Raw genomic sequence first — 22,768 nt, 5'->3', positions numbered from 1 at the left:
GGGCTCACCTCGTTCTTGAAACACTCACCCCAGAAAGCTGCATCCTTCAAGAAGATCACTGTTGGAATGCGAGGAGAGGAACTAACTTTGGTTCAGGATGTTAGTACGCGCTGGAATTCAACCTTCTATATGCTAGAACGCGCCTGGAAACTTCATTCGTGTATCTCGGTGTTTTGCGACACGCATGACCTGACTGATAAGTACGACCTCAGCCAAACTGAATGGCTCAAAGTCAAACAACTCTGTGACTTCTTGAAGCCTCTTGATGAGGCAACTCAGACCATTTCCCCTGACAAGACTGCCACTTTAGTGCTTGCTGCGCCGGTATACCTGATGTTGATAAAAAACATTGAAGAGGTAGGCTTCTCTTCAAAAATTTTCCTCATTGCATCTGGAAAAAAACTGATTGTTTTATTTTTTTGGACAATAAAGGCATCAAACATGTACCAAGCTCGTGAATTGATACCTTCGGCCCAAGAAATGCTCGATAAGCTGCAGGGCTATTTCGATGCGGCCATTGCAAAACCAGTCTACCTCTGCTCAACCTTGCTCGATCCTCGAATCAAAACCAATGTACTTAGACTGGAGCTTTTGGACCTCATGAAAGTTGACCGAAAAACAGTTCTCGAGATCTTCAAGACCGAAGCCCGCACTTTCACACACGATTGCTACAACAAAGAACAAACAGATGACGATCTCAATCCAAATGCCACAAGAAACACTCTGAAATCCAGCCTGTTCACAAAAAAACGAAGAAAAATGTGCTCGGTAGACGATGAAATTGACTATTACCTGGCCTCTGAATGTGAAGACGAAGATCGAGATCCGCTTATGTATTGGAAGGTCAACTCCGACCAGTTCCCCAGCCTCGCTAACATGGCACAAACCTACCTTGCAGTCCCAGCATCCAGTGCTCCGTCTGAGAGAGCTTTCTCAGCTGGTCGTCATATCCAGGATTATACACAAAACCAAATGTGCGTCGATACCCTTGAAGCACTCATTTGCTTGAAGGACTGGGTCGATGAGAATGTGATTGATGTTGATTACATCCTCCCATCATCCTCTTCAACTTAACATTCCCCAAAAAATTCCTCATTTTTCTCTCACCCAATACTTTTATCGAGTTATTTTCCGAAAAACAAAATAAAAATAACATACAAGTTTTCATAGGATTGCTACCATCAAATGCTCAAAATGCTTGCATCACACTTGATGATTGATCACACCAATCAATCATCAATCAATAGACTGGCTCACCAGAGGCTGGAGACACTTTCCAAGCTCCAGCCTCTCATACATATACCCAGTCGGATACCCGATCGGGTTGCCGGTACACCCAATCGGATACCCGACCCGATACCCGGTCGGGTATCTCCGGGTCTTCAGGGTCCGGATCTAATCCTTATACGGGGGTGAAGTTTACCACCTTGGGGGGGGGGAGGGTGTTGGAGGCCGGGGTAGAGCCAATGTGGTAAACTTAGGGCCTGTACCATAGGGCATGAAAATTGAAATTTTCCAAATTTATTTGCCTCAAAATTTCTTGGGACAAAAACTGAGCCTGGCCAAAATGTAGGCTTGAGCCCAAATGTGAAGAATTTCAACATTTGAACCCTCCGCTAGTTTTCAGTTTTTGTGCACAGGGCAAAAAAAGTTGAAATTTTTCAAAATTGAGGCCCATGGTACAGGCCCTTAGCAAATCCCAAGTTTATTCATCTTTATGCATGTACTTCCCTTTGTACATACATACTCTACTGCGGCTGCGCCCATTTGTACCTAGTCTAGTCCAAGGCGCCCGGTACCGGTTCCACTCTTTCCTCACCGAGTTTTGACCGATACCGAGGCGCACTTGAGCTAATCACCTCGACGCACATCTTATTGTCAGGTGAGTGTAATCCACCGAGTTTGGACCGATACCGAGGCGCACTTGAGCTAATCACCTCGACGCACATCTTATCGTCAGAGTGCATTCTCTGAGGAGTCTTACACTGTGGCAGCCGCTCAGTCAAAACCTGCCCGGAATTGATTCGTTGTGTGTTTGGTTGCGTGGACCAGCCAAGCTATTCCAAGCCATTGTTTCCAAGACACGTCCCATCAAGCATCAGGTCCTCCGCAAGGCTCTATAGAGGTGGCAGGCCAGTCCGACCCTCGTCCCAGGCTCTCCTTGGTGGTCCCACCTGATCTTTATCGGACATACAGCCCTATCGTTTTAGGCCCGATAAAGATCAGGCGGGGCCACAAAGTACAGCCTTGGGTGAGGTTCGACCACCAGCTCTGGGGCCTTGCAGAGGCCTTGATGCTTGATGGGATGTGTTTTGGAAAGAGTGGTCCCCGGCTTCCCGCCCACAACATGATGTTCTGTGTTCTATTTGACCGTCGTTCCGGACGAGTTCGCCACGCTGGCCTCCCATGAGCGGCCCCGCTGCCAGCCCCATCCATCCCGCCCAATTCCCGCCAACCGACGGCGAACACCGAGCCCTGAAATTCTGTGCCCAGAATGAGAAACATGTCGGGACCCCGGCGGCCCAGCGCGCTGCCAGAAGTCTTGCCCAGTCGATCTTCCCTCCAAGCGGGGGGTCAATATAGCTTGACACAGGTCCACTCGGACGACGCGTGCCCATGACGAGCACCAACCCGAAGACCCGCCCAATCATTCTCGCTCGCCCTGCGTCCCAGCAGACGATTCATCCGCGTCGTTCCTTGTCGGTGCACCAGCGGGCCCACCCGGCTTCGATCTGCGCACACAGAGCCCTGCTCTGCTGAGCTACTGGCTTGCATTTTCGCCGCCATCCGATATTAGCAGGATAACATCCCCTTGCGACGCAGGTCTCTCTTATCCGGATCCGAGTTCTCCCAAGCTTTGGACGGCTGCACGGTACCAAATGTGTGTTCTGTGCCTTCTTGTTGACCGTCCAGCTCTTGTGTGGACTCGAGAGTAGACATCTTGGATGAGGGGTCAGCGAGGCCGAATCGGCCTGCTCTGCCACTTCCTTTGAGCTGTTCCTGTGCTGATTCTGTGTGAGCCAACTATCCGTCTACGCGACTATTCCATTCCCACCTCGGCCCCTCTCTTCACGACTTTCGAGACATGTTAGGGGGAGCATCCACCCTGAAATCACTCGTTAGATGTGATGCCCGGGCTCCTCTCCTGGCCACAACGGAATCCCAGCATCCAGGATTGATGACGTGGTCATGGGTGCGCAGTCTGGATATGGGCCGACTGGCGGGGTTTTCACAACGAGGTCTGCGACTGTCACTCTTCGACCCTCGTCACTTTCACAGTTAAGGAAGTTTGCCCGGGTGGGGAAAATCTGCACCCCCTCTTCCATCCTTTTTCAGCCTTTTCAAGACCTCGAGTCGGACCATGTGCATGGATGTTGTGTAGCTGTGGAGGCCAAAATGCACCTCCTCGCCAGTGTCGTCTGTCCCTCCAAGGTCAAGAATTTGGTGAGCTCTGATGCGCGTCAACGTAAACACATCGGTGGATGATATGGGCATCGTTTGAGGTTGACGATGAGCTTGGGTGTTTCTCTCGCCTGGAGCCAAAAAAGGGAATTGCTCATGATGAGCTCAGCTTGAATATCCAGGCCGATCCAGGCTCCGTTGATCTCGGCCCGGGCCACGTTTTGTCTCGATGGAGTGTACAAATCCGTCTCTGACGGTCTTCGCCCACCTCGACGGGCAATTATGTAAGCTCTTATGTATTTCTTTTATGTCTCCGCGGCTCGCCGGATAGACGGTTCATGCCTGCCCATGCCATCCAGCCGACTCCTGACAGCTCCACAAGGCTCGCAGCTGTCTGGGGGTGTCCGGATTTGGGTGCAGACCAGAACTCACAGCTCCGTTGTAGGGAAAATCGGCATCTTCATGGGGACACCATCTCCGGCGGTCCGGATGAAGCAAGTAGATATTCCGGGATTGGTGAGCAGCGTGTCGAGAATGCTGAGCATCGCAGCGTCGAGCGCGTGTGCTTCTCGCCATCTCATGACTGCCAGCCCCAACCGACTCGCTCTGCCCCCGACAAGCCCACAGAACACAGCCATCTTCCAGCGAGATCCATCCGAGTGCAGTGTGCCTTGGCTTGATCAGTTGACCCGGTCTCAGTCTCCCTCGGATCGATTGCAGGCGTTCGGCTTTCGCTCCCAGTACACGCCAAAAGAAGCAGCAGGAAGAAGGCCGCCCGCTGAGAAGCGGAAAACTCAATCCCCGTCCACAAGCGCTACAGCTCCACAGCGTGCTCGTCATCGCTACCCCGGCCGCCAGGAGAAGAATTAAGTGGATACTAACCGCAGACGCGCTCAGCCAGCGCCCGACTCCGACTCAGTCGCCATCACCGACAAGCCCGACCACACACCCCACAGACTGTATCCCAATCCCCAGTTCCTCCGGGCACCACTGTATACAGACTGCCCCCACTGCCCAGCTGACTTGCTTCCACCACACCTCGGTACACTCTCCAAGAGGCCCAAAACGGAACTGGTCTTGCTCCGATTCAGCCATCCTTACCCGCCCCACCGCTTCACATCGTCGTTTCACCACCCGACGTAGTGCATACATTGCATTGAATATTCGCAAATACCCATACCGTACATCTCTCTCCTGGGAGTCCCCAGGAACTCCCTCGAATTTCCCCACAATCGTCCTCCTTGATCAGATCCCCATAAAGGATCTCCTGTCGCCTCCACACCCTCCTCATCAGCACCATCCCAACTGCCCGCCAACCTCCTTCTCGAAAGCGTTGTTGCACGCAACATCATTACTCTGCTCAAGATTCATTCATCATAAGCTATTCCAAATAACTTATTAATCAAAACCACCCACAAACACTCACACACACACACAATAAAAACCTACCGCCTCCCATCTCTCCGCCTCAACGGACAATACTCTGCGCTAACCCACACTCAGATCCAGCTCAGACCTTCCACCCCCCACCCGAATTCCTGAGTCCAACCGGTACGTGTCATCCCATCCATCCCGCGCATCCACCCTCCGGCCGCAGCTGACAACGCTCGGCGTGCGTCTTCCCTGCTAGAGCAGCTCCCGTCCAGAATCTTCGAGAATGTCAAAAGCGTTTGACGATCGGGTGATCCCCCTCGGGGAGCCTGCAACGACCAGGGCCAAGCTGGTCGGAGTGGCCATGGCGCTGTTTGCGGCCTTTGGAGGGTGCGTCCATCCCCCCTCAACAGCGGCGCCTTCGCGAGACTTCTGGGCTGACACACTCACATCTCTTACCCCACTGACGATCACTGCAGATTCTTGTACGGCTATGACACTGTCAGTAGATCTCTTCCATGTACCCCACACTCCCCCCCACACATGTCAATCAGCGCCTTACATGCGCCTCCCGTTGCTTCGTGATCTATCCAGGGTTACATCTCCGGAACCAAGGAGATGCCTTACTGGTCAGTGCCGCCCAACCATACAGGGCCAAATCGGTGAGACTGACGCTTCTTTACTACAACGTTCCAGGCAGCAGCACTTTGGAGATCTGCAGCCCAACGGGGAATACCGAGTAAGCTGCCCCGAAACTCGTTTTCTTCGCTGCGTTCATGTACCTCGATCCGACTCCAACTCATTTTGACCCCTCTGCAACTAATCACATAGCTCACGACTGCCAACGATTCTCTGGTCACCTCTATCCTCTCGGCCGGGACGTTTACGGGTGCCCTGTTAGCATACCCTTTCGGAGACCGCCGTACGTGTCCAGACTCCCTCAGTACATGTTACATCCCAGCTCACTCTGCCACCCACCCGCCGTGACAGTCGGCCGCAGATGGGGTGTCATCGTCGCCTGCGCCGTCTTCTGTGTCGGCGTGGCCCTGCAAACCGCTTCCACCTCCGTCCCCGTCTTCACCGTCGGCCGTGTGTTTGCCGGTCTCGGCGTCGGAATGACGTCTTGTCTGGTCCCCATGTACCAGTCTGAATGTGCCCCGTTCGTCCTTTCTTCTTCGCTTTCTCATCCATACCCTGACTTACTCGCTTGCAATCCCCTCCTGCCACAGCAAATGGATCCGTGGCGCTGTCGTGGCCTGTTATCAATGGGCCATCACCATCGGTCTCTTGGTCGCTGCCATCGTCGTTAACGCTACCCAGAACTTTTCAGATGCCAGCTCGTACCGAATCCCCATCGGCATCCAGGTAAACCCACACCTTCCTCCTCCGTCCTACCACCTCCATCCAATGCTAACCCATCTTCGGATTGCAGTTCGTCTGGGCATTCATCTTGTCTCTCGGACTATACATCCTGCCCGAGTCGCCCAAGTACCTGATCCTCAAGGGCCGCGAAGAGGAGGCCAAGAAGTCGCTCTCCAGACTCCTCTCTATCCCAGTCTCGTCCCCCCAGGTGTTGAGCGAGTACGAGGAGGTCGTCGAAAGCCTGCGCGCCGAACGCGCCATGGGCACCTCCACTTACGCCGACTGCTTCAAATCCGGACCCGGCAAATACCGTCTCAGGACGCTGACCGGTATGGGTATTCAAGCCCTCCAACAGCTCACCGGGTGTGTCGCCCACTCGTCAATCTCTTGCTCGTCTAAACTCTTGCACTAACCTGGCCTCTCTCTAATTTTAGGATCAACTTCATCTTCTACTACGGCACAACGTAAGCCGTGTGTTATTCGCCTACTACATATGACCAGGTCTTGACATTTGAATCCTTCCACAGCTTTTTCAAAAACAGTGGGATCCAGAACGCATTCACCATCACGATCATCACCAACGTCGTGAGTACCCGATCCTCTTCTAGAAAGTTCATGATAAAGCACCCTAGCTGACCGTTGTGTTGTATCGGTCGCAGGTCAATGTAGTCATGACCATCCCCGGAATCTGGTTGGTGGACAAGGCCGGACGACGATCGCTCTTGTTGACCGGCGCTGTACGCCATCAATCCCCCTTGACCCTTCCTCTGCCTACTCTGACCACCGTTGTCCTTCATTCCCCCTACAGGCCGTCATGTGTGTCTGTGAATTCATGGTCGCAATCATCGGATTGAAGCTTGAAAGCACCAACAGGGATGGCCAGCGCGCTTTGATCTCGCTCGTGTGCATCTACATCGGCGCGTTTGCAGCCACTTGGGTAAGCCTTTATTTCCCCTGACCTGCTTTGCGTCAAGCCAACGCTGACATCCTCCTTCGACTCGTTGCCCTACAGGGCCCCATCGCATGGTGAGTTTACTTTCATATCCTGATCCTCGCCGAGTCCGACGTCTAATCATTTGACGTCTATTTCCAACAGGGTTGTGACCAGTGAGATTTATCCATTGGCCATCCGAGCCAAGGCCATGTCCATGTCCACCGCATCCAACTGGGCCTTGTTCGTCTCTCTTCTACTCACCTCTGTTCCCACCGTTTCCCAACTGACCTCCGCTTTCCCATCCAGGAACTTCGCCATCGGATACTCGACACCCTACCTGGTCGATGTGGGTGAGGGCAAAGCCGGGCTGAAGTCGAACGTGTTCTTCATCTGGGGCGCATGCTGTGCCTTGTGCTTCTTATTCACCTTCTTCTGGTCAGTCCCACCCCCCATATAGCCCGTGTCGAGAGCCTCGTTGTCTGACTTGCTTGTTGGCGTCATCTTACAGTATTCCTGAGACGAAGGGTCTGTCGCTCGAGCAGGTCGACCAGCTGTACATGAACAGCTCCATCCTCGGCTCCAACGCCTATCGCCAGCGGCTCGTCAACGGCGAGTTCGACAACCACCACGCCTCTACGCCCCTCGGCTCGATCGCCGAAGACGACCGGGCCGACAAACTCGCCAAAGTCGCTTGATCTCCCACCCAAAATGAACACTAGTGCAAGATTTCCCCTCAAAATCAACAGCGCTTCGCTTGCTTTTTGTCTTTCTTAATCCCTGTGTGCCCTCCCTTATGGACCTCCCAAACGGCACATGGCAGTATTGTTATCATCAGGAGTACATACATATATTTACTGGTGTAGCAGAAGCAGACTATTTTTCCTCACGAACAAATATCCTGTTCCGCGTTCCCATCCGATGTATTATTATCACCCCGCCCACCACTTCCCTCTCCTCCCTTATATTTCGAACTAGTGCTTTTGTGTTCGCTTCTTTTTGATCTTGTAATGCGTCCCCACAGTTCTTCTTGCGCTGTCTCCGGCTTGCTGTCTCTTGAACAACTTAATGATCTTTCTTTCGTAGCCCTGGATTTGGGGAGGAGGCCTGGAGCCGCAGAACGTCCCCAAGCAACTCTCTGAAAAAGGGGGCCTTGGAACTGAAATGGCTGGCCTGGGGTGAGTGCGTCCAGACTTTGATCTACTATTGGCACTTTTCACTTCATTTGGCCCTTTTTACTGCGACTATTATACGTGCTTCTGCAGATTCACATGAGCACTGTTGCCCACTGCGAAGCCAGGCCTCTTGCCTCTTGGTGCTTGTGTTTATTGGGTCAGCCTCAATGCACTCCCAAATTTTGCTGGATGCACTCCTCCATCCTTTTTGGCTTTGGGCAGCTGGCCTCCCCATGGAGTACCACAATGCTGTGTCCAATGGCAATCTCTAGTTATCAGGGCACCAAAATGCAACACAATAAAGGAGCTGAGGCAGTTGCACTCCCAAAAGAAAATGGAGTGTATGGTGGAGCGATCCATTTATAGGTAGAGGGGGATTGGGAGTGGGCCAGAGGTCCTTTTTTTGGACTGCACAGGGGAGCTGGAAAGCCCGTTGGACACCACCCCACTCAATGGCATTCCTCCCCCTCATGAGCGGCCATTTGTTGAAGAGGGTGGAGTTGAAGCTGCGCCGTTGGAGGCCCAATGTCAGGCGTGCAGGAACTACACACCCGGGCGAATCGGCAAAAGCGCCTGCGCCCACCTGACGCTTCAGTCGTACATGCGCCAGGTGGGCGGTACAGTACGCCAGGATGACCAGGTTGGCATACTGACGCCACCATGTCACGCTTGGGGTCGTGAGGGCCGTGGGGGCGCCAGTATAGGCCGCAGGTGGACAGCTGCCCTTGACACCATCAGTCCGGCGCCCGTGGGCGATGCCACCCAAGCGTCTTGGTTGGGGCGGCGTACGGAAGCCCACAGGGGTCATATTTCGCGCCAACCTCAAATCGCGCCAATCGCGCCAACACCTGACACACTTCCGAAAAAAACATTGCACACACATACTACAAACAGTACATGTACATAGCTCTTACATGTCATAACCTAGTTGCAACAGGTTTGGACATGCAACTCCACAGATGTACATACACCATCTTCGTGATTGGGCCAGGATGAATGGTGAAGAGGATCCTGGCAGGGGATTCCCGATAACACTTAACGCTTACAATTTCAAAGATTGCTCCGACGGATGCTCTCGAAGCCAGGAGTAATGAAATACATCCTCAATTGGGTCGCGTAGACTCTTGGACCAATCCAAGAGCCACTTTTGGTCCTTGGACCAATCTACTTTGCGTGCAATCCTCGCATTTCCCCCATATTGTACTATGTAGCACGTTACAGATAACAACTTGAAGAAAACATTTGCAGTTGGCTGGTATGCTAATGAAACCCGTAGCAAGCAGTGTGTGTCAGGTGTGATTTATAACAACTTCTTGCTGTTATAAATGCCGGACATCTGTCGGGCAGAGAAGGACGCTCGCTCCTCCCCAGCATCAATCATGCCCACCTGTGCAAAGTGCCAAAGGTGGACCAGCGCCGCCCTAACCTTCTCCTGGTGTTCTAAATGCCTAAAAGGCACAGGAAGCCACGACAAATCTGAAGCTTCTTCACACAATCCCCCATCATTCGTGAACAGTTTTGATAGCCAACCTACCTCCCATAGTCGTCCAAAGAAAAAGCCTACCTCTAGCCGTATTTGTCCTCTTTCAGACTCCACAAGCTCCTCCAGTCAACCACCAGTTGGATCTAAAGAATACTTCCGAAGTGCAATCACTGCTAAGAGAAAAAAACCCTCAGCCGCTCCTTACCCCAAAAAGAAACCAACCACGGCCGCCCTCAAGGAGACAAAATTTGCACCATCCCCCAACATTTGACTCATTGACTGCGGATTGGTCCTGTACAAAGGAAAAAAGCCTGCAAACAATCCGTTACTATTCAATATCAAACAAACGGTTGATGTCAACAACCCCAACCTGTTTGAAGAATTACGGGCTCAACTCTTGAGTAGATTCACTCCAGAGATTCTCCAGAAACTCTTGCTAGATAGACTACCGCGTCATGCTGAACAAAATGCTAGTCTTCTTCACGGAAAAAGTCGCCTGCTTGATTTAAATTCTCTAGTTTTTGTAGTCCACAAATCAACCAATAGAAAGCCTATTCAAGTTGATTTGGCGTACCAACATCCATGTGAAGATAGTGATTCCAATAAAAATCAAGATGAATATTCCGATAGTAGTGAATACCTTCCAAGCAAGGCCCCCTCCTGCCGAAGAAAAGCCCAGAAGATATCATCTGATTCTGATTCACCTAGCTCTGATGCAGAATTACCATCAATTGAGGTCCTGTCCACAAGACCTCACACCCAAAAGACATTCTCAAATTAAAAATCACACCCTTCAGACTCAAATCGTACCAACAAGTCTCATCCAGCAAGACCAAGCAAAGCGGTCAAGAAATCTGATTCATGGGCTGCCAATGGTGTTGCTTGTGAGTTTTACACTTTTATTTTACTATCTAATCAATTGTGCTTTGAATAGATGTGTATAATAATTCACATTTCCACAGGTACTGTACCTGCCAGGGGTCCTGCAAGTCTATCTACCCAAATCGGTTACCTTGGCCGGTCTGTACCCTCAACGATTTCAGTCAATACTGCAGGCTGGATCAACGCACACCGCTTAATATTTCAGACTCAGAGCGACAAACCTGAATTTGATAACTTTTCAAGCAAAAGGTTTCTTTTGCTTGGGGCCGAGGCAGAACCAATTACTTTGAAAGTTCACCTTGACCAAAAGATTGGTGAAGGGAGTATGAGAAAGGCATTTAGAGCTGAAGTCAAATCACTCACCACCAATGGATCCATGGAGATTCTGAAATATGTTGCCAAAATACGCTACCATGACAAGACTCCACAACTCACTCATCACGCAACGGATGCGCTCATGTACGAAGCAAGTGCACTTCTATTGAACAAATTCAAGATGGTGTTGCCCACCTGTCAAAGACTGAGTCAAGATTATCTGACCAAAGGAAAGCAACTTGAGGTTAGCTATTCATAACGTCATAATAAATATATCATCATGCACTTATCTCCTTCGTCATAATAATTCCATTCTAGGTTGTTAGGCATGCCGTAGTTTATACCGGTGAAAGTGAAACACCCACTGAGGTTTACTTCTTGGAGGTGGCATTGGATGGAAAATATGTCAAATATTCAAGCAATGTGGACTTCAGGAATGCAGAGAATCGACCTGGTATAGACCCGGAAATTGCCCGCCTGTTGACTGCATTTACGCATTGGTCATATGTCAGCTCTAAAGGAAAAAGCCTGATCTGTGACTTGCAAGGTGTGGGACCTATTCTCACTGATCCACAAATCATCGACTTGGATGAGGGGTATGTTATTCAAATTTCTACATACAAACTTATAGTCAAATGCTTACAGTTATTTTTCAGGCGATGGTCTGACGGTAACAACTCAAGATATGGAATCAAAACATTTCTTGAAGAGCATGTTTGTAACAAAGTATGCAAGGCTCTTGGATTTGGACCTCCATGTGATCACATATTTGAAACTGATTTGTCAAATAAGGGTAGGAATAAGTTCCAAAAAACCGTGTATCAGTTAAATCCAATACTGACTATTCAACTTCAACTGCACCAGTCTCTCTTAAGGTCCCAATTCGAGTCCCAAGGCCTCTCTCTCAAAGACGATCTCAACATGGCACTCTGTCTCAACCCTCTCAGCAAAGTTCACAACGTGGCTCCCTGTCTCACATCCTGTTGAAGATTCCAGAAGAACCCCTCCATTCTTCAGGTCGTGGCACCTAATCATCAGTTCCAGGTTTAGAGAACACTAGTACCTCTTGACCTCTCAACCAGATTCATACTTTTGACATCGAATTCCAACTGCTCCACATTCTTTTGATTCACATTCATTTGTTTCTGCATCTCCATCTCCCGCACATTCAGTTCGAAATGCATTTGTTTAGCAACACTGAATGAGATCATTGACTCCCAACTACTGCACATTCATTTAAGATTCCCCAAGCTTTGTCACGTAATTTTCATTGAAAATTCTCTTCAGGACACGCATTCTCTAGTGAACAACAATTTAAATACAATTCTGGATTGAAAATGATTTCTAGGTACTGTGATCGTTGCTATCTTTGTCTAAATGATGATAAACGCCACCAAAATACATATCATCTCTATCGTCATACTCGCCATTCATGTAGTTCTGACAAGCATTACTTGCCCTAGTGGCAACTTGAAGCGAGATGCCAGTTTTGGTACAGTTTTTGGACTCGGTTGGCTTGAGGGTTCCATGAACATACTCCTGAGCTCGGAATATCATGAGACAAACAGAGGCAGGGCTGAAATTTAGAGCTACCTTGATGTCACGAAAAATAAACTGCCCGTTTTCAACCTTATATCCTGGGGGCGCAATCTGTCCAGTTTTTTTGGCGGTTGGAAGGATCATGGCAAACGCCAGCGGGAGGTCAGTGGCATCACCAGTGTCTTTGTGATGGTGATTGTAAAAGCCGTTTGCTGAGTATGCAAGGTTGGAGGCAAAACCGTACGGGGACTTGTCTTCTGCGGATTTTGGAAAGTTCACATCGGCAATTGAGGGGATGCCGTGGCAGTCCATGTAGGCCTTGTTCTTCTCGACAGCAACATTTCCAAAGCTGTGAAATAGTTTCCAGAGTATTTTGCCAGCCTTGGAGGATTCCGACATGAGTGCTTCGTAGCCTGTTGGATTTTTTTCGATGGCCTTTTTGTTCCGATAGCGTCCAATAATTTCGAGGCCTTCGTACCCTTTGCGCCACCCAATCGCCCACATCACCCCCCCACATTTCCGAGTCTTTGAGGATACAGCATGAATGAACTCCTTGCAACGATTAAGGAATGAAGTTAGGAAGTTGAGTTCATCCAATTGGCCATTCGGCATCGATTCGATGGGCAAGTATTGCACAATTGCAATCAGTTGACTAGTTGATTCGTTGTATATTTTGGTATAACCGTCATGAACTTGAACAAAGTTTGCCTTGACGTATTCCAAAGCGCTAGTATTTTCGGCATCGGTTGGATTGCGAGCGATTATTTGTGTTTTCCAGGGCTTTTTGACTGTTTTCGGATTCGCTTCATGAGCAGCAACCTGTGCGTTGTAAGCAGCAACTCGTTTCATGAGGTCGGCTGTGATATTGGGGAATAGATCGATCGGCTTCACGTGCCCTTTGATGATGTGGATGCCAGACGGAGGGGGTGCAGTGGTGACCGTTTCGGCTGATTCCTGCTCTCTTTTATTCATCCTTCTTTTTGCAAGCTACCTATTCCGCCTTTGTCGCTGGTGATCATTCAAATTTCTGTGTTTTCCATTCAATATGAGGCCGTATTAGGCTCAAGTTAAAGTAGAAGACAAGATAAATGAAATCCCATAGTGCCAAAGTGGGTCGGTGACATTCGTGTACAAGAGAAGAAGAGTTGGGAGGTGTAAGAGAAGAGCCAACATTGATCAGCAACACATATGAATCACGGTTCAGAAGGGAAAAAATACAAACGATGAGCTGATTTGGTTCCCTCGGGGGGGTGGGGGCAAGGGAGATCGCGGAGGCGGTGGGGGCAAGGGAGATTGCGGAGGGGAGCTTGGGTGCTTTTTTCGAGTTGATGATCTGGATTTTCGCTTTGATGGGGGTGGGGGCGAGGCTGATAGCTTGGGAGAGCCCGGGTGCTTGTTGGGATTGGATCGTTTGAGGTGTGTGATGCGACCCATGGTCAGTGATGTGTGGAATCACTAGCTGTGTCAAATAAAGCATGTGGTGAGTACTGGTTAGTTAGGAAACTGCTGCCACTCCACACGTACCTGGAAGTTGAAACAACTTGAAACAACCACACGGCACCACTGAAAGGCTAGTGGCTAAGGAGTTGCTGAACTAATATTTAGTGAACAAGCTAACTCCGTGTTGAGGAGACTGTTGCTATGGTGGGGAGGTTAGTGGTGGTGCAGGGCCTCGCAACGGTGGCAAGGCTAGCAATGGCGCCGAGGATTGTAATGATAAGTTCAAGCGTGAGCGGTAGGCTGGAGCGGAGGAAGCAGTAGCGACGAAGTGGGAGTGAGGCTGAGAGCACAGGAGCGAGAGCGGAGACAAGGAAGTGAAAGCAGATATAGTGCAAGGGTGCGAGGGTCCGGCTTGTATGGATTGAGCGAGGGCGATGTGACCAGGGAGACTGAGCTGAGCGTCCTAACCGCTAGCTTAACTAAGCCCTGCAGCAATGATTTGATTGGGAGGCTGGACCTGGCTGGACTGATAGCGACGAAGCTAGACCCACACCGACGGGACTGCAGCAATGAAGGAGAGGCCGAACTGATAACAAGTAAGCTACACGCAAGCCAACCAGACTATTGAAGTTGGTTAATCGATTGAAGTGCTGGCAGGATCGAGAGACTCACCTTGGGGGAACGGCTTGATCCTTTGTCAAGGGGAAGGTGGTGCGTATGTCCCTTACTAGGGCGTTGCAGCGTGAGCGGACCCGCGATTCCACAACCCGGGGCCAAATTTAACGCCCCGGGGATTACGGCCTCTCGAGTGCCCGGATCCGCGGCTCTTCCAGCTGGAGAAGTCGGCTGCTCATGTGTGTGGCCGGGCCGGTTGGCGCAATCGACAACTGGGGCTGGTCGGACACTCCTTGGGCGGCCGTGCTGGCAGCCACATCGATCCCAGAACTCTTTGCGGACCTCCTCCTCATCGACCCGGTGATCGGACCGGCACATGATCACGACATGGCCATCACCACCAGCCTTGTCACCCTGGCCGTTGCCCGCCAGTCGGACCTGAATCCTTTCCACAGATAAACCTCTCCTGGTTTCCGCATCTTTTGAACACCATGTCCCGAGCATCTTCCCCAAGCACTATCCCTCGCTCTCCCCCAGCATGATCTACGACGCCAAGCGGCTGATTGGCCGCAAATTCAACGACGCCGATGTCCAACGTGACATGAAACTGTACCCCTTCAAGGTCTTCAAGAAGGGCAACAAGCCTGTCCTCCACGTTGAGTTCAAGGGCAAGACTTTTTGGAGATGTCCCAATATAATATGGCCTATCTTGCATGAAAACTGTTACACACTTCTTGTTTGATAATAGAGATTTGTGAATTGCACATCAATTCTATAGGCTTGTCTTTTGTTGTAAAATGCTGAAATGAGATAACCACGATAAAATCTGGTCAAAAGATGAACTAAGTGAAATCATGGGTGCTTCTCAAAGTGCAAAGAGGTTAATTTAATGCAACAAACATATCAATCTTCAGAAGATGATTCAGTGATTCGATCAAATTGTGCTTTGACAAGTGGCAGCATCTGTTGAAAAACTTTCCACACATTTCCCACAGACATTTCCGCAAAACTGATTCCAATCTCCTCAAGAACATTGGTTGCCACTTCATGAAACCATTCCGGAGTAATTTCAAACATTGAGGTGCGGTCTTGGAAATCAGACTCCAAAACTGAGTTCACGACTTGGGCCGGAACTGGTACTAGTTGATCCGTAGTTCCTTTAGCTTCAGGTGTGCTGTAACAGAATTCAGCACTACATCCAGTTGGGAGTGCAGTTCAATGGTCAAGGCGCCGTTTGGAATGGTTGTAGATATCAACCCAAATGTCTACACTGGATTGAAACACCGGTATCCATAAGAAAAGAAAAAGGAGCCTGGTACAGTACTGTCAGTTGTGAATCATGTTATTTAATGTCAACCAGGATGCGTGACTTACTTTTGAACCCTATCATTGGGGTCATAAACAGAAGTTTGGATTGCTTCTTCAATGTTATTCATGATGGATCGGTTATGTTGTTTCATCATCTGGGACCATAGGGCCTCAATCTTTTGATTGTGAGTTGATTTGGTGTAGTGCATTCTTGCTTCGGCTTCCTCTACGCTCACTCCAGCAAATTGATGAGACAACCAGGGAAAATATGTTCCAACAAGAACAGTTTCACTCCCAAAGTTGCTGGTAATCTTCAGTGGTATGCCTCCAATAGTTGATGCCAGATGGAGAAAATACACTCCAATGTGTCGTGGGTCGTTATTTGTCACGTGCACAAACATTCCAAGAATTTTTCTTGACCAAGCGTCAATGAATCCGTACACACAAATTCCATACTTCTTCAACTTGTCATGTCCATCAATAGACCAGATGTGATTGGGACCATAAGTTCTGTACACCCGTCGAATGCAAGCATGACGGAGCCGGGCTGCAACTCCTTCAGGATCTACTTGCTTAAGTACTTCATAGACCATTTGTCTGATGGGGAGATAAGGGGTTGTGTACGTAAGTGCAAGGTCTAGTATCTGGCTTCTTTGGGAAGATTTGGGAGCTCACCTGGGTATTCGTATGGAGTATTGACGCATCAGGATAGTTTGCATCCTCCGATATCCAACATTGTCATGGAGGAGACTTCTCCGGGCGTGGTCAACAGCTTCAAAAACCCTTTCCATTGTTACCCGTCCTTCTGCTACATCATTAACAAGCAATTTAATCTTGAGCCTCCGTAAGTACCGTTTGACAGTACTGATTGAGACTTTGAGTTTAACTTCCTTTAGTAGACGAGCTTGAATTTCAACAAGAGTAAGACCTTTGGAATGAGATGACAAGATTGATGCTCGTACTGGGGGTGACAAAGGGGGTGGTGGAAGATTTTGAAGGTCCTTGTGCCGCAGACCCCATCTCTTGCGCTTCCTAGAGAATGTCCGAGGAAGAATGTCAATGCCATGCTCAGTTTTCAAGTTCTTGATGATTCTTGGACCTTTATGGCCTTGGGCTAGTAGTTTCTGCACAATTTTCCTTTCCAAGTGATCAGGTGACTGGTTATTGGTTGAGTTGCTGTTTGTGGCAGCATCTGAGCCTGATAGTTGGGAGAAATCATTGTCATCGGATCCCGATAATTCAGAGTAGTCTGATGTCATTGGGTCTTTGTCTTCATGAGAATCAGATTCAGTATTTCCATTTTTGATTGTTGAATATTCATGGTTGTCCTGACTACCATTATCAGGGCTGTGAGAAAAACTTTCTTTGTGTGAGGCTGAATTGTCTTCATTGAAAGTTGAACCATTTTCATCAGAGGTGGAATCATCTTGGTTGGAGGCGGAATCATCTTTGTAGGAGGCGGAATCATCTTTGTCAGAGGCAGAATCATCTTTGTCAGAGGCGGAATCATCTTTGTCAGAGGCGGAATCATCTTCATTGGAGGCAAAACCGTCTTCATTGGAGGCCAAAGAGTCTTCATCCGAGGTCAAATTGTCTTCATCTGAGGCTAGATTCCATCTGTGGCCTCTGTTGTCAGTGTCACTGTTGTGAGAGCTAGCAGAATCTGAAAATTCATTGTTTGTGTTTGACACATCTGAATAGTCTTTTTTGGAGCTAAATTTGCTTGGAAGGTCTTCATTGTTGTCTGAAAGGCTGTGATTTTCTTCATCAGAGTATGAATTATTGGTACGGTTTTCATTAGAGGTGGAATGATCTGTGCAGTCTTCATTTGAGTGAAAAGTGTTCAAATTATTTGTTGCATTTGAAAATGCGACATTGCTATTGACAAGCTCATTTTCAGAGGTGAATTGCTCTTCAGAAAGAATGGTATGATCCTCAGTACTTGATGAGCTGTTGTGCCTGCTTAAATAATTTTCTCTATTGTCGGATGACTACTAAAGGAAGTTAAACTCAAAGTCTCAATCAGTACTGTCAAACGGTACTTACGGAGGCTCAAGATTAAATTGCTTGTTAATGATGTAGCAGAAGGACAGGTAACAATGGAAAGGGTTTTTGAAGCTGTTGACCACGCCCGGAGAAGTCTCCTCCATGACAATGTTGGATATCGGAGGATGCAAACTATCCTGATGCGTCAATACTCCATACGAATACCCAGGTGAGCTCCCAAATCTTCCCAAAGAAGCCAGATACTAGACCTTGCACTTACGTACACAACCCCTTATCTCCCCATCAGACAAATGGTCTATGAAGTACTTAAGCAAGTAGATCCTGAAGGAGTTGCAGCCCGGCTCCGTCATGCTTGCATTCGACGGGTGTACAGAACTTATGGTCCCAATCACATCTGGTCTATTGATGGACATGACAAGTTGAAGAAGTATGGAATTTGTGTGTACGGATTCATTGACGCTTGGTCAAGAAAAATTCTTGGAATGTTTGTGCACGTGACAAATAACGACCCACGACACATTGGAGTGTATTTTCTCCATCTGGCATCAACTATTGGAGGCATACCACTGAAGATTACCAGCAACTTTGGGAGTGAAACTGTTCTTGTTGGAACATATTTTCCCTGGTTGTCTCATCAATTTGCTGGAGTGAGCGTAGAGGAAGCCAAAGCAAGAATGCACTACACCAAATCAACTCACAATCAAAAGATTGAGGCCCTATGGTCCCAGATGATGAAACAACATAACCGATCCATCATGAATAACATTGAAGAAGCAATCCAAACTTCTGTTTATGACCCCAATGATAGGGTTCAAAAGTAAGTCACGCATCCTGGTTGACATTAAATAACATGATTCACAACTGACAGTACTGTACCAGGCTCCTTTTTCTTTTCTTATGGATACCGGTGTTTCAATCCAGTGTAGACATTTGGGTTGATATCTACAACCATTCCAAACGGCGCCTTGACCATTGAACTGCACTCCCAACTGGATGTAGTGCTGAATTCTGTTACAGCACACCTGAAGCTAAAGGAACTACGGATCAACTAGTACCAGTTCCGGCCCAAGTCGTGAACTCAGTTTTGGAGTCTGATTTCCAAGACCGCACCTCAATGTTTGAAATTACTCCGGAATGGTTTCATGAAGTGGCAACCAATGTTCTTGAGGAGATTGGAATCAGTTTTGCGGAAATGTCTGTGGGAAATGTGTGGAAAGTTTTTCAACAGATGCTGCCACTTGTCAAAGCACAATTTGATCGAATCACTGAATCATCTTCTGAAGATTGATATGTTTGTTGCATTAAATTAACCTCTTTGCACTTTGAGAAGCACCCATGATTTCACTTAGTTCATCTTTTGACCAGATTTTATCGTGGTTATCTCATTTCAGCATTTTACAACAAAAGACAAGCCTATAGAATTGATGTGCAATTCACAAATCTCTATTATCAAACAAGAAGTGTGTAACAGTTTTCATGCAAGATAGGCCATATTATATTGGGACATCTCCAAAAAGTCTTGCCCTTGAACTCAACGTGGAGGACAGGCTTGTTGCCCTTCTTGAAGACCTTGAAGGGGTACAGTTTCATGTCACGTTGGACATCGGCGTCGTTGAATTTGCGGCCAATCAGCCGCTTGGCGTCGTAGATCATGCTGGGGGAGAGCAAGGGATAGTGCTTGGGGAAGATGCTCGGGACATGGTGTTCAAAAGATGCGGAAACCAGGAGAGGTTTATCTGTGGAAAGGATTCAGGTCCGACTGGCGGGCAACAGCCAGGGTGACAAGGCTGGTGGTGATGGCCATGTCGTGATCATGTGCCGGTCCGATCACCGGGTCGATGAGGAGGAGGTCCGCAAAGAGTTCTGGGATCGATGTGGCTGCCAGCACGGCCGCCCAAGGAGTGTCCGACCAGCCCCAGTTGTCGATTGCGCCAACCGGCCCGGCCACACACATGAGCAGCCGACTTCTCCAGCTGGAAGAGCCGCGGATCCGGGCACTCGAGAGGCCGTAATCCCCGGGGCGTTAAATTTGGCCCTGGGTTGTGGAATTGCGGGTCCGCTCACGCTGCAACGCCCTAGTAAGGGACATACGCACCACCTTCCCCTTGACAAAGGATCAAGCCGTTCCCCCAAGGTGAGTCTCTCGATCCTGCCAGCACTTCAATCGATTAACCAACTTCAATAGTCTGGTTGGCTTGCGTGTAGCTTACTTGTTATCAGTTCGGCCTCTCCTTCATTGCTGCAGTCCCGTCGGTGTGGGTCTAGCTTCGTCGCTATCAGTCCAGCCAGGTCCAGCCTCCCAATCAAATCATTGCTGCAGGGCTTAGTTAAGCTAGCGGTTAGGACGCTCAGCTCAGTCTCCCTGGTCACATCGCCCTCGCTCAATCCATACAAGCCGGACCCTCGCACCCTTGCACTATATCTGCTTTCACTTCCTTGTCTCCGCTCTCGCTCCTGTGCTCTCAGCCTCACTCCCACTTCGTCGCTACTGCTTCCTCCGCTCCAGCCTACCGCTCACGCTTGAACTTATCATTACAATCCTCGGCGCCATTGCTAGCCTTGCCACCGTTGCGAGGCCCTGCACCACCACTAACCTCCCCACCATAGCAACAGTCTCCTCGACACGGAGTTAGCTTGTTCACTAAATATTAGTTCAGCAACTCCTTAGCCACTAGCCTTTCAGTGGTGCCGTGTGGTTGTTTCAAGTTGTTTCAACTTCCAGGTACGTGTGGAGTGGCAGCAGTTTCCTAACTAACCAGTACTCACCACATGCTTTATTTGACACAGCTAGTGATTCCACACATCACTGACCATGGGTCGCATCTCACACCTCAAACGATCCAATCCCAACAAGCACCCGGGCTCTCCCAAGCTATCAGCCTCGCCCCCACCCCCATTGAAGCGAAAATCCAGATCATCAACTCGAAAAAAGCACCCAAGCTCCCCTCCGCAATCTCCCTTGCCCCCACCGCCTCCGCGATCTCCCTTGCCCCCACCCCCCCAAGGGAACCAAATCAGCTCATCGTTTGTATTTTTTCCCTTCTGAACCGTGATTCATATGTGTTGCTGATCAATGTCGGCTCTTCTCTTACACCTCCCAACTCTTCTTCTCTTGTACACGAATGTCACCGACCCACTTTGGCACTATGGGATTTCATTTATCTTGTCTTCTACTTTAACTTGAGCCTAATACGGCCTCATATTGAATGGAAAACACAGAAATTTGAATGATCACCAGCGACAAAGGCGGAATAGGTATCTTGCAAAAAGAAGGATGAATAAAAGAGAGCAGGAATCAGCCGAAACGGTCACCACTGCACCCCCTCCGTCTGGCATCCACATCATCAAAGGGCACGTGAAGCCGATCGATCTATTCCCCAATATCACAGCCGACCTCATGAAACGAGTTGCTGCTTACAACGCACAGGTTGCTGCTCATGAAGCGAATCCGAAAACAGTCAAAAAGCCCTGGAAAACACAAATAATCGCTTGCAATCCAACCGATGCCGAAAATACTAGCGCTTTGGAATACGTCAAGGCAAACTTTGTTCAAGTTCATGACGGTTATACCAAAATATACAACGAATCAACTAGTCAACTGATTGCAATTGTGCAATACTTGCCCATCGAATCGATGCCGAATGGCCAATTGGATGAACTCAACTTCCTAACTTCATTCCTTAATCGTTGCAAGGAGTTCATTCATGCTGTATCCTCAAAGACTCGGAAATGTGGGGGGGGTGATGTGGGCGATTGGGTGGCGCAAAGGGTACGAAGGCCTCGAAATTATTGGACGCTATCGGAACAAAAAGGCCATCGAAAAAAATCCAACAGGCTACGAAGCACTCATGTCGGAATCCTCCAAGGCTGGCGAAATACTCTGGAAACTATTTCACAGCTTTGGAAACGTTGCTGTCGAGAAGAACAAGGCCTACATGGACTGCCACGGCATCCCCTTAATTGCTGATGTGAACTTTCCAAAATCCGCAGAAGACAAGTCCCCGTACGGTTTTGCCTCCAACCTTGCATACTCAGCAAACGGCTTTTACAATCACCATCACAAAGACACTGGTGATGCCACTGACCTCCCGCTGGCGTTTGCCATGATCCTTCCAACCGCCAAAAAAACTGGACAGATTGCGCCCCCAGGATATAAGGTTGAAAACGGGCAGTTTATTTTTTGTGACATCAAGGTAGCTCTAAATTTCAGCCCTGCCTCTGTTTGTCTCATGATATTCCGAGCTCAGGAGTATGTTCATGGAACCCTCAAGCCGACCAAGTCCAAAAACTGTACCAAAACTGGCATCTCGCTTCAAGTTGCCACTAGGGCAAGTAATGCTTGTCAGAACTACATGAATGGCGAGTATGACGATAGAGATGATATGTATTTTGGTGGCGTTTATCATCATTTAGACAAAGATAGCAACGATCACAGTACCTAGAAATCATTTTCAATCCAGAATTGTATTTAAATTGTTGTTCACTAGAGAATGCGTGTCCTGAAGAGAATTTTCAATGAAAATTACGTGACAAAGCTTGGGGAATCTTAAATGAATGTGCAGTAGTTGGGAGTCAATGATCTCATTCAGTGTTGCTAAACAAATGCATTTCGAACTGAATGTGCGGGAGATGGAGATGCAGAAACAAATGAATGTGAATCAAAAGAATGTGGAGCAGTTGGAATTTGATGTCAAAAGTATGAATCTGGTTGAGAGGTCAAGAGGTACTAGTGTTCTCTAAACCTGGAACTGATGATTTGGTGTCACGACCTGAAGAATGGAGGGGTTCTTCTGGAATCTTCAACAGGATGTGAGACAGGGAGCCACGTTGTGAACTTTGCTGAGAGGGTTGAGACAGAGTGCCATGTTGAGATCGTCTTTGAGAGAGAGGCCTTGGGACTCAAATTGGGACCTTAAGAGAGACTGGTGCAGTTGAAGT

At 48.8% G+C, this 22,768-nt stretch overlaps 5 protein-coding genes across 5 annotated transcripts; 3 read left to right on the top strand and 2 right to left on the bottom strand.

Annotated features, from left to right (window-relative positions):
• Positions 1-3,750: 3,750 nt before the first annotated feature.
• Positions 3,751-4,272, top strand: PtA15_6A711 (uncharacterized protein; the record flags this gene model as incomplete). The annotated part of the gene is made up of 1 exon (XM_053170446.1): positions 3,751-4,272. One exon carries the CDS (start codon positions 3,751-3,753, stop codon positions 4,270-4,272), a length of 522 nt encoding a protein of 173 aa, XP_053021636.1.
• A 787-nt stretch (positions 4,273-5,059) lies between these two features.
• On the top strand, positions 5,060-7,764 carry PtA15_6A710 (uncharacterized protein; the record flags this gene model as incomplete). The annotated part of the gene is made up of 16 exons (XM_053170445.1): positions 5,060-5,163; positions 5,253-5,274; positions 5,368-5,402; positions 5,470-5,512; positions 5,605-5,695; positions 5,764-5,932; positions 6,003-6,138; positions 6,206-6,498; positions 6,570-6,599; positions 6,663-6,720; positions 6,795-6,872; positions 6,944-7,072; positions 7,148-7,161; positions 7,232-7,309; positions 7,376-7,504; positions 7,578-7,764. 16 exons carry the CDS (start codon positions 5,060-5,062, stop codon positions 7,762-7,764), a joined length of 1,596 nt encoding a protein of 531 aa, XP_053021635.1.
• Positions 7,765-12,265: 4,501 nt separating this feature from the next.
• On the bottom strand, positions 12,266-13,432 carry PtA15_6A709 (uncharacterized protein; the record flags this gene model as incomplete). The annotated part of the gene is made up of 1 exon (XM_053170443.1): positions 12,266-13,432. One exon carries the CDS (start codon positions 13,430-13,432, stop codon positions 12,266-12,268), a length of 1,167 nt encoding a protein of 388 aa, XP_053021634.1.
• Positions 13,433-16,735: 3,303 nt separating this feature from the next.
• On the bottom strand, positions 16,736-19,483 carry PtA15_6A708 (uncharacterized protein; the record flags this gene model as incomplete). Its single annotated transcript, XM_053170442.1, has 2 exons — positions 16,736-16,855; positions 19,367-19,483. 2 exons carry the CDS (start codon positions 19,481-19,483, stop codon positions 16,736-16,738), a joined length of 237 nt encoding a protein of 78 aa, XP_053021633.1.
• A 34-nt stretch (positions 19,484-19,517) lies between these two features.
• Positions 19,518-22,272, top strand: PtA15_6A707 (uncharacterized protein; the record flags this gene model as incomplete). Its single annotated transcript, XM_053170441.1, has 4 exons — positions 19,518-19,964; positions 20,618-20,854; positions 21,069-21,526; positions 21,552-22,272. The coding sequence occupies 4 exons, from the start codon at positions 19,518-19,520 to the stop codon at positions 22,270-22,272; spliced, it is 1,863 nt and encodes a 620-aa protein (XP_053021632.1).
• Between the last annotated feature and the right edge of the window lie 496 nt (positions 22,273-22,768).

This window comes from Puccinia triticina, chromosome 6A, assembly GCF_026914185.1.
Source record: "Puccinia triticina chromosome 6A, complete sequence".
Lineage (NCBI taxonomy): Eukaryota > Fungi > Basidiomycota > Pucciniomycetes > Pucciniales > Pucciniaceae > Puccinia > Puccinia triticina.
The sequence above is the reverse complement of the archived record's forward strand: the minus strand, read 5'-3'. Positions and strand labels throughout refer to the sequence as shown.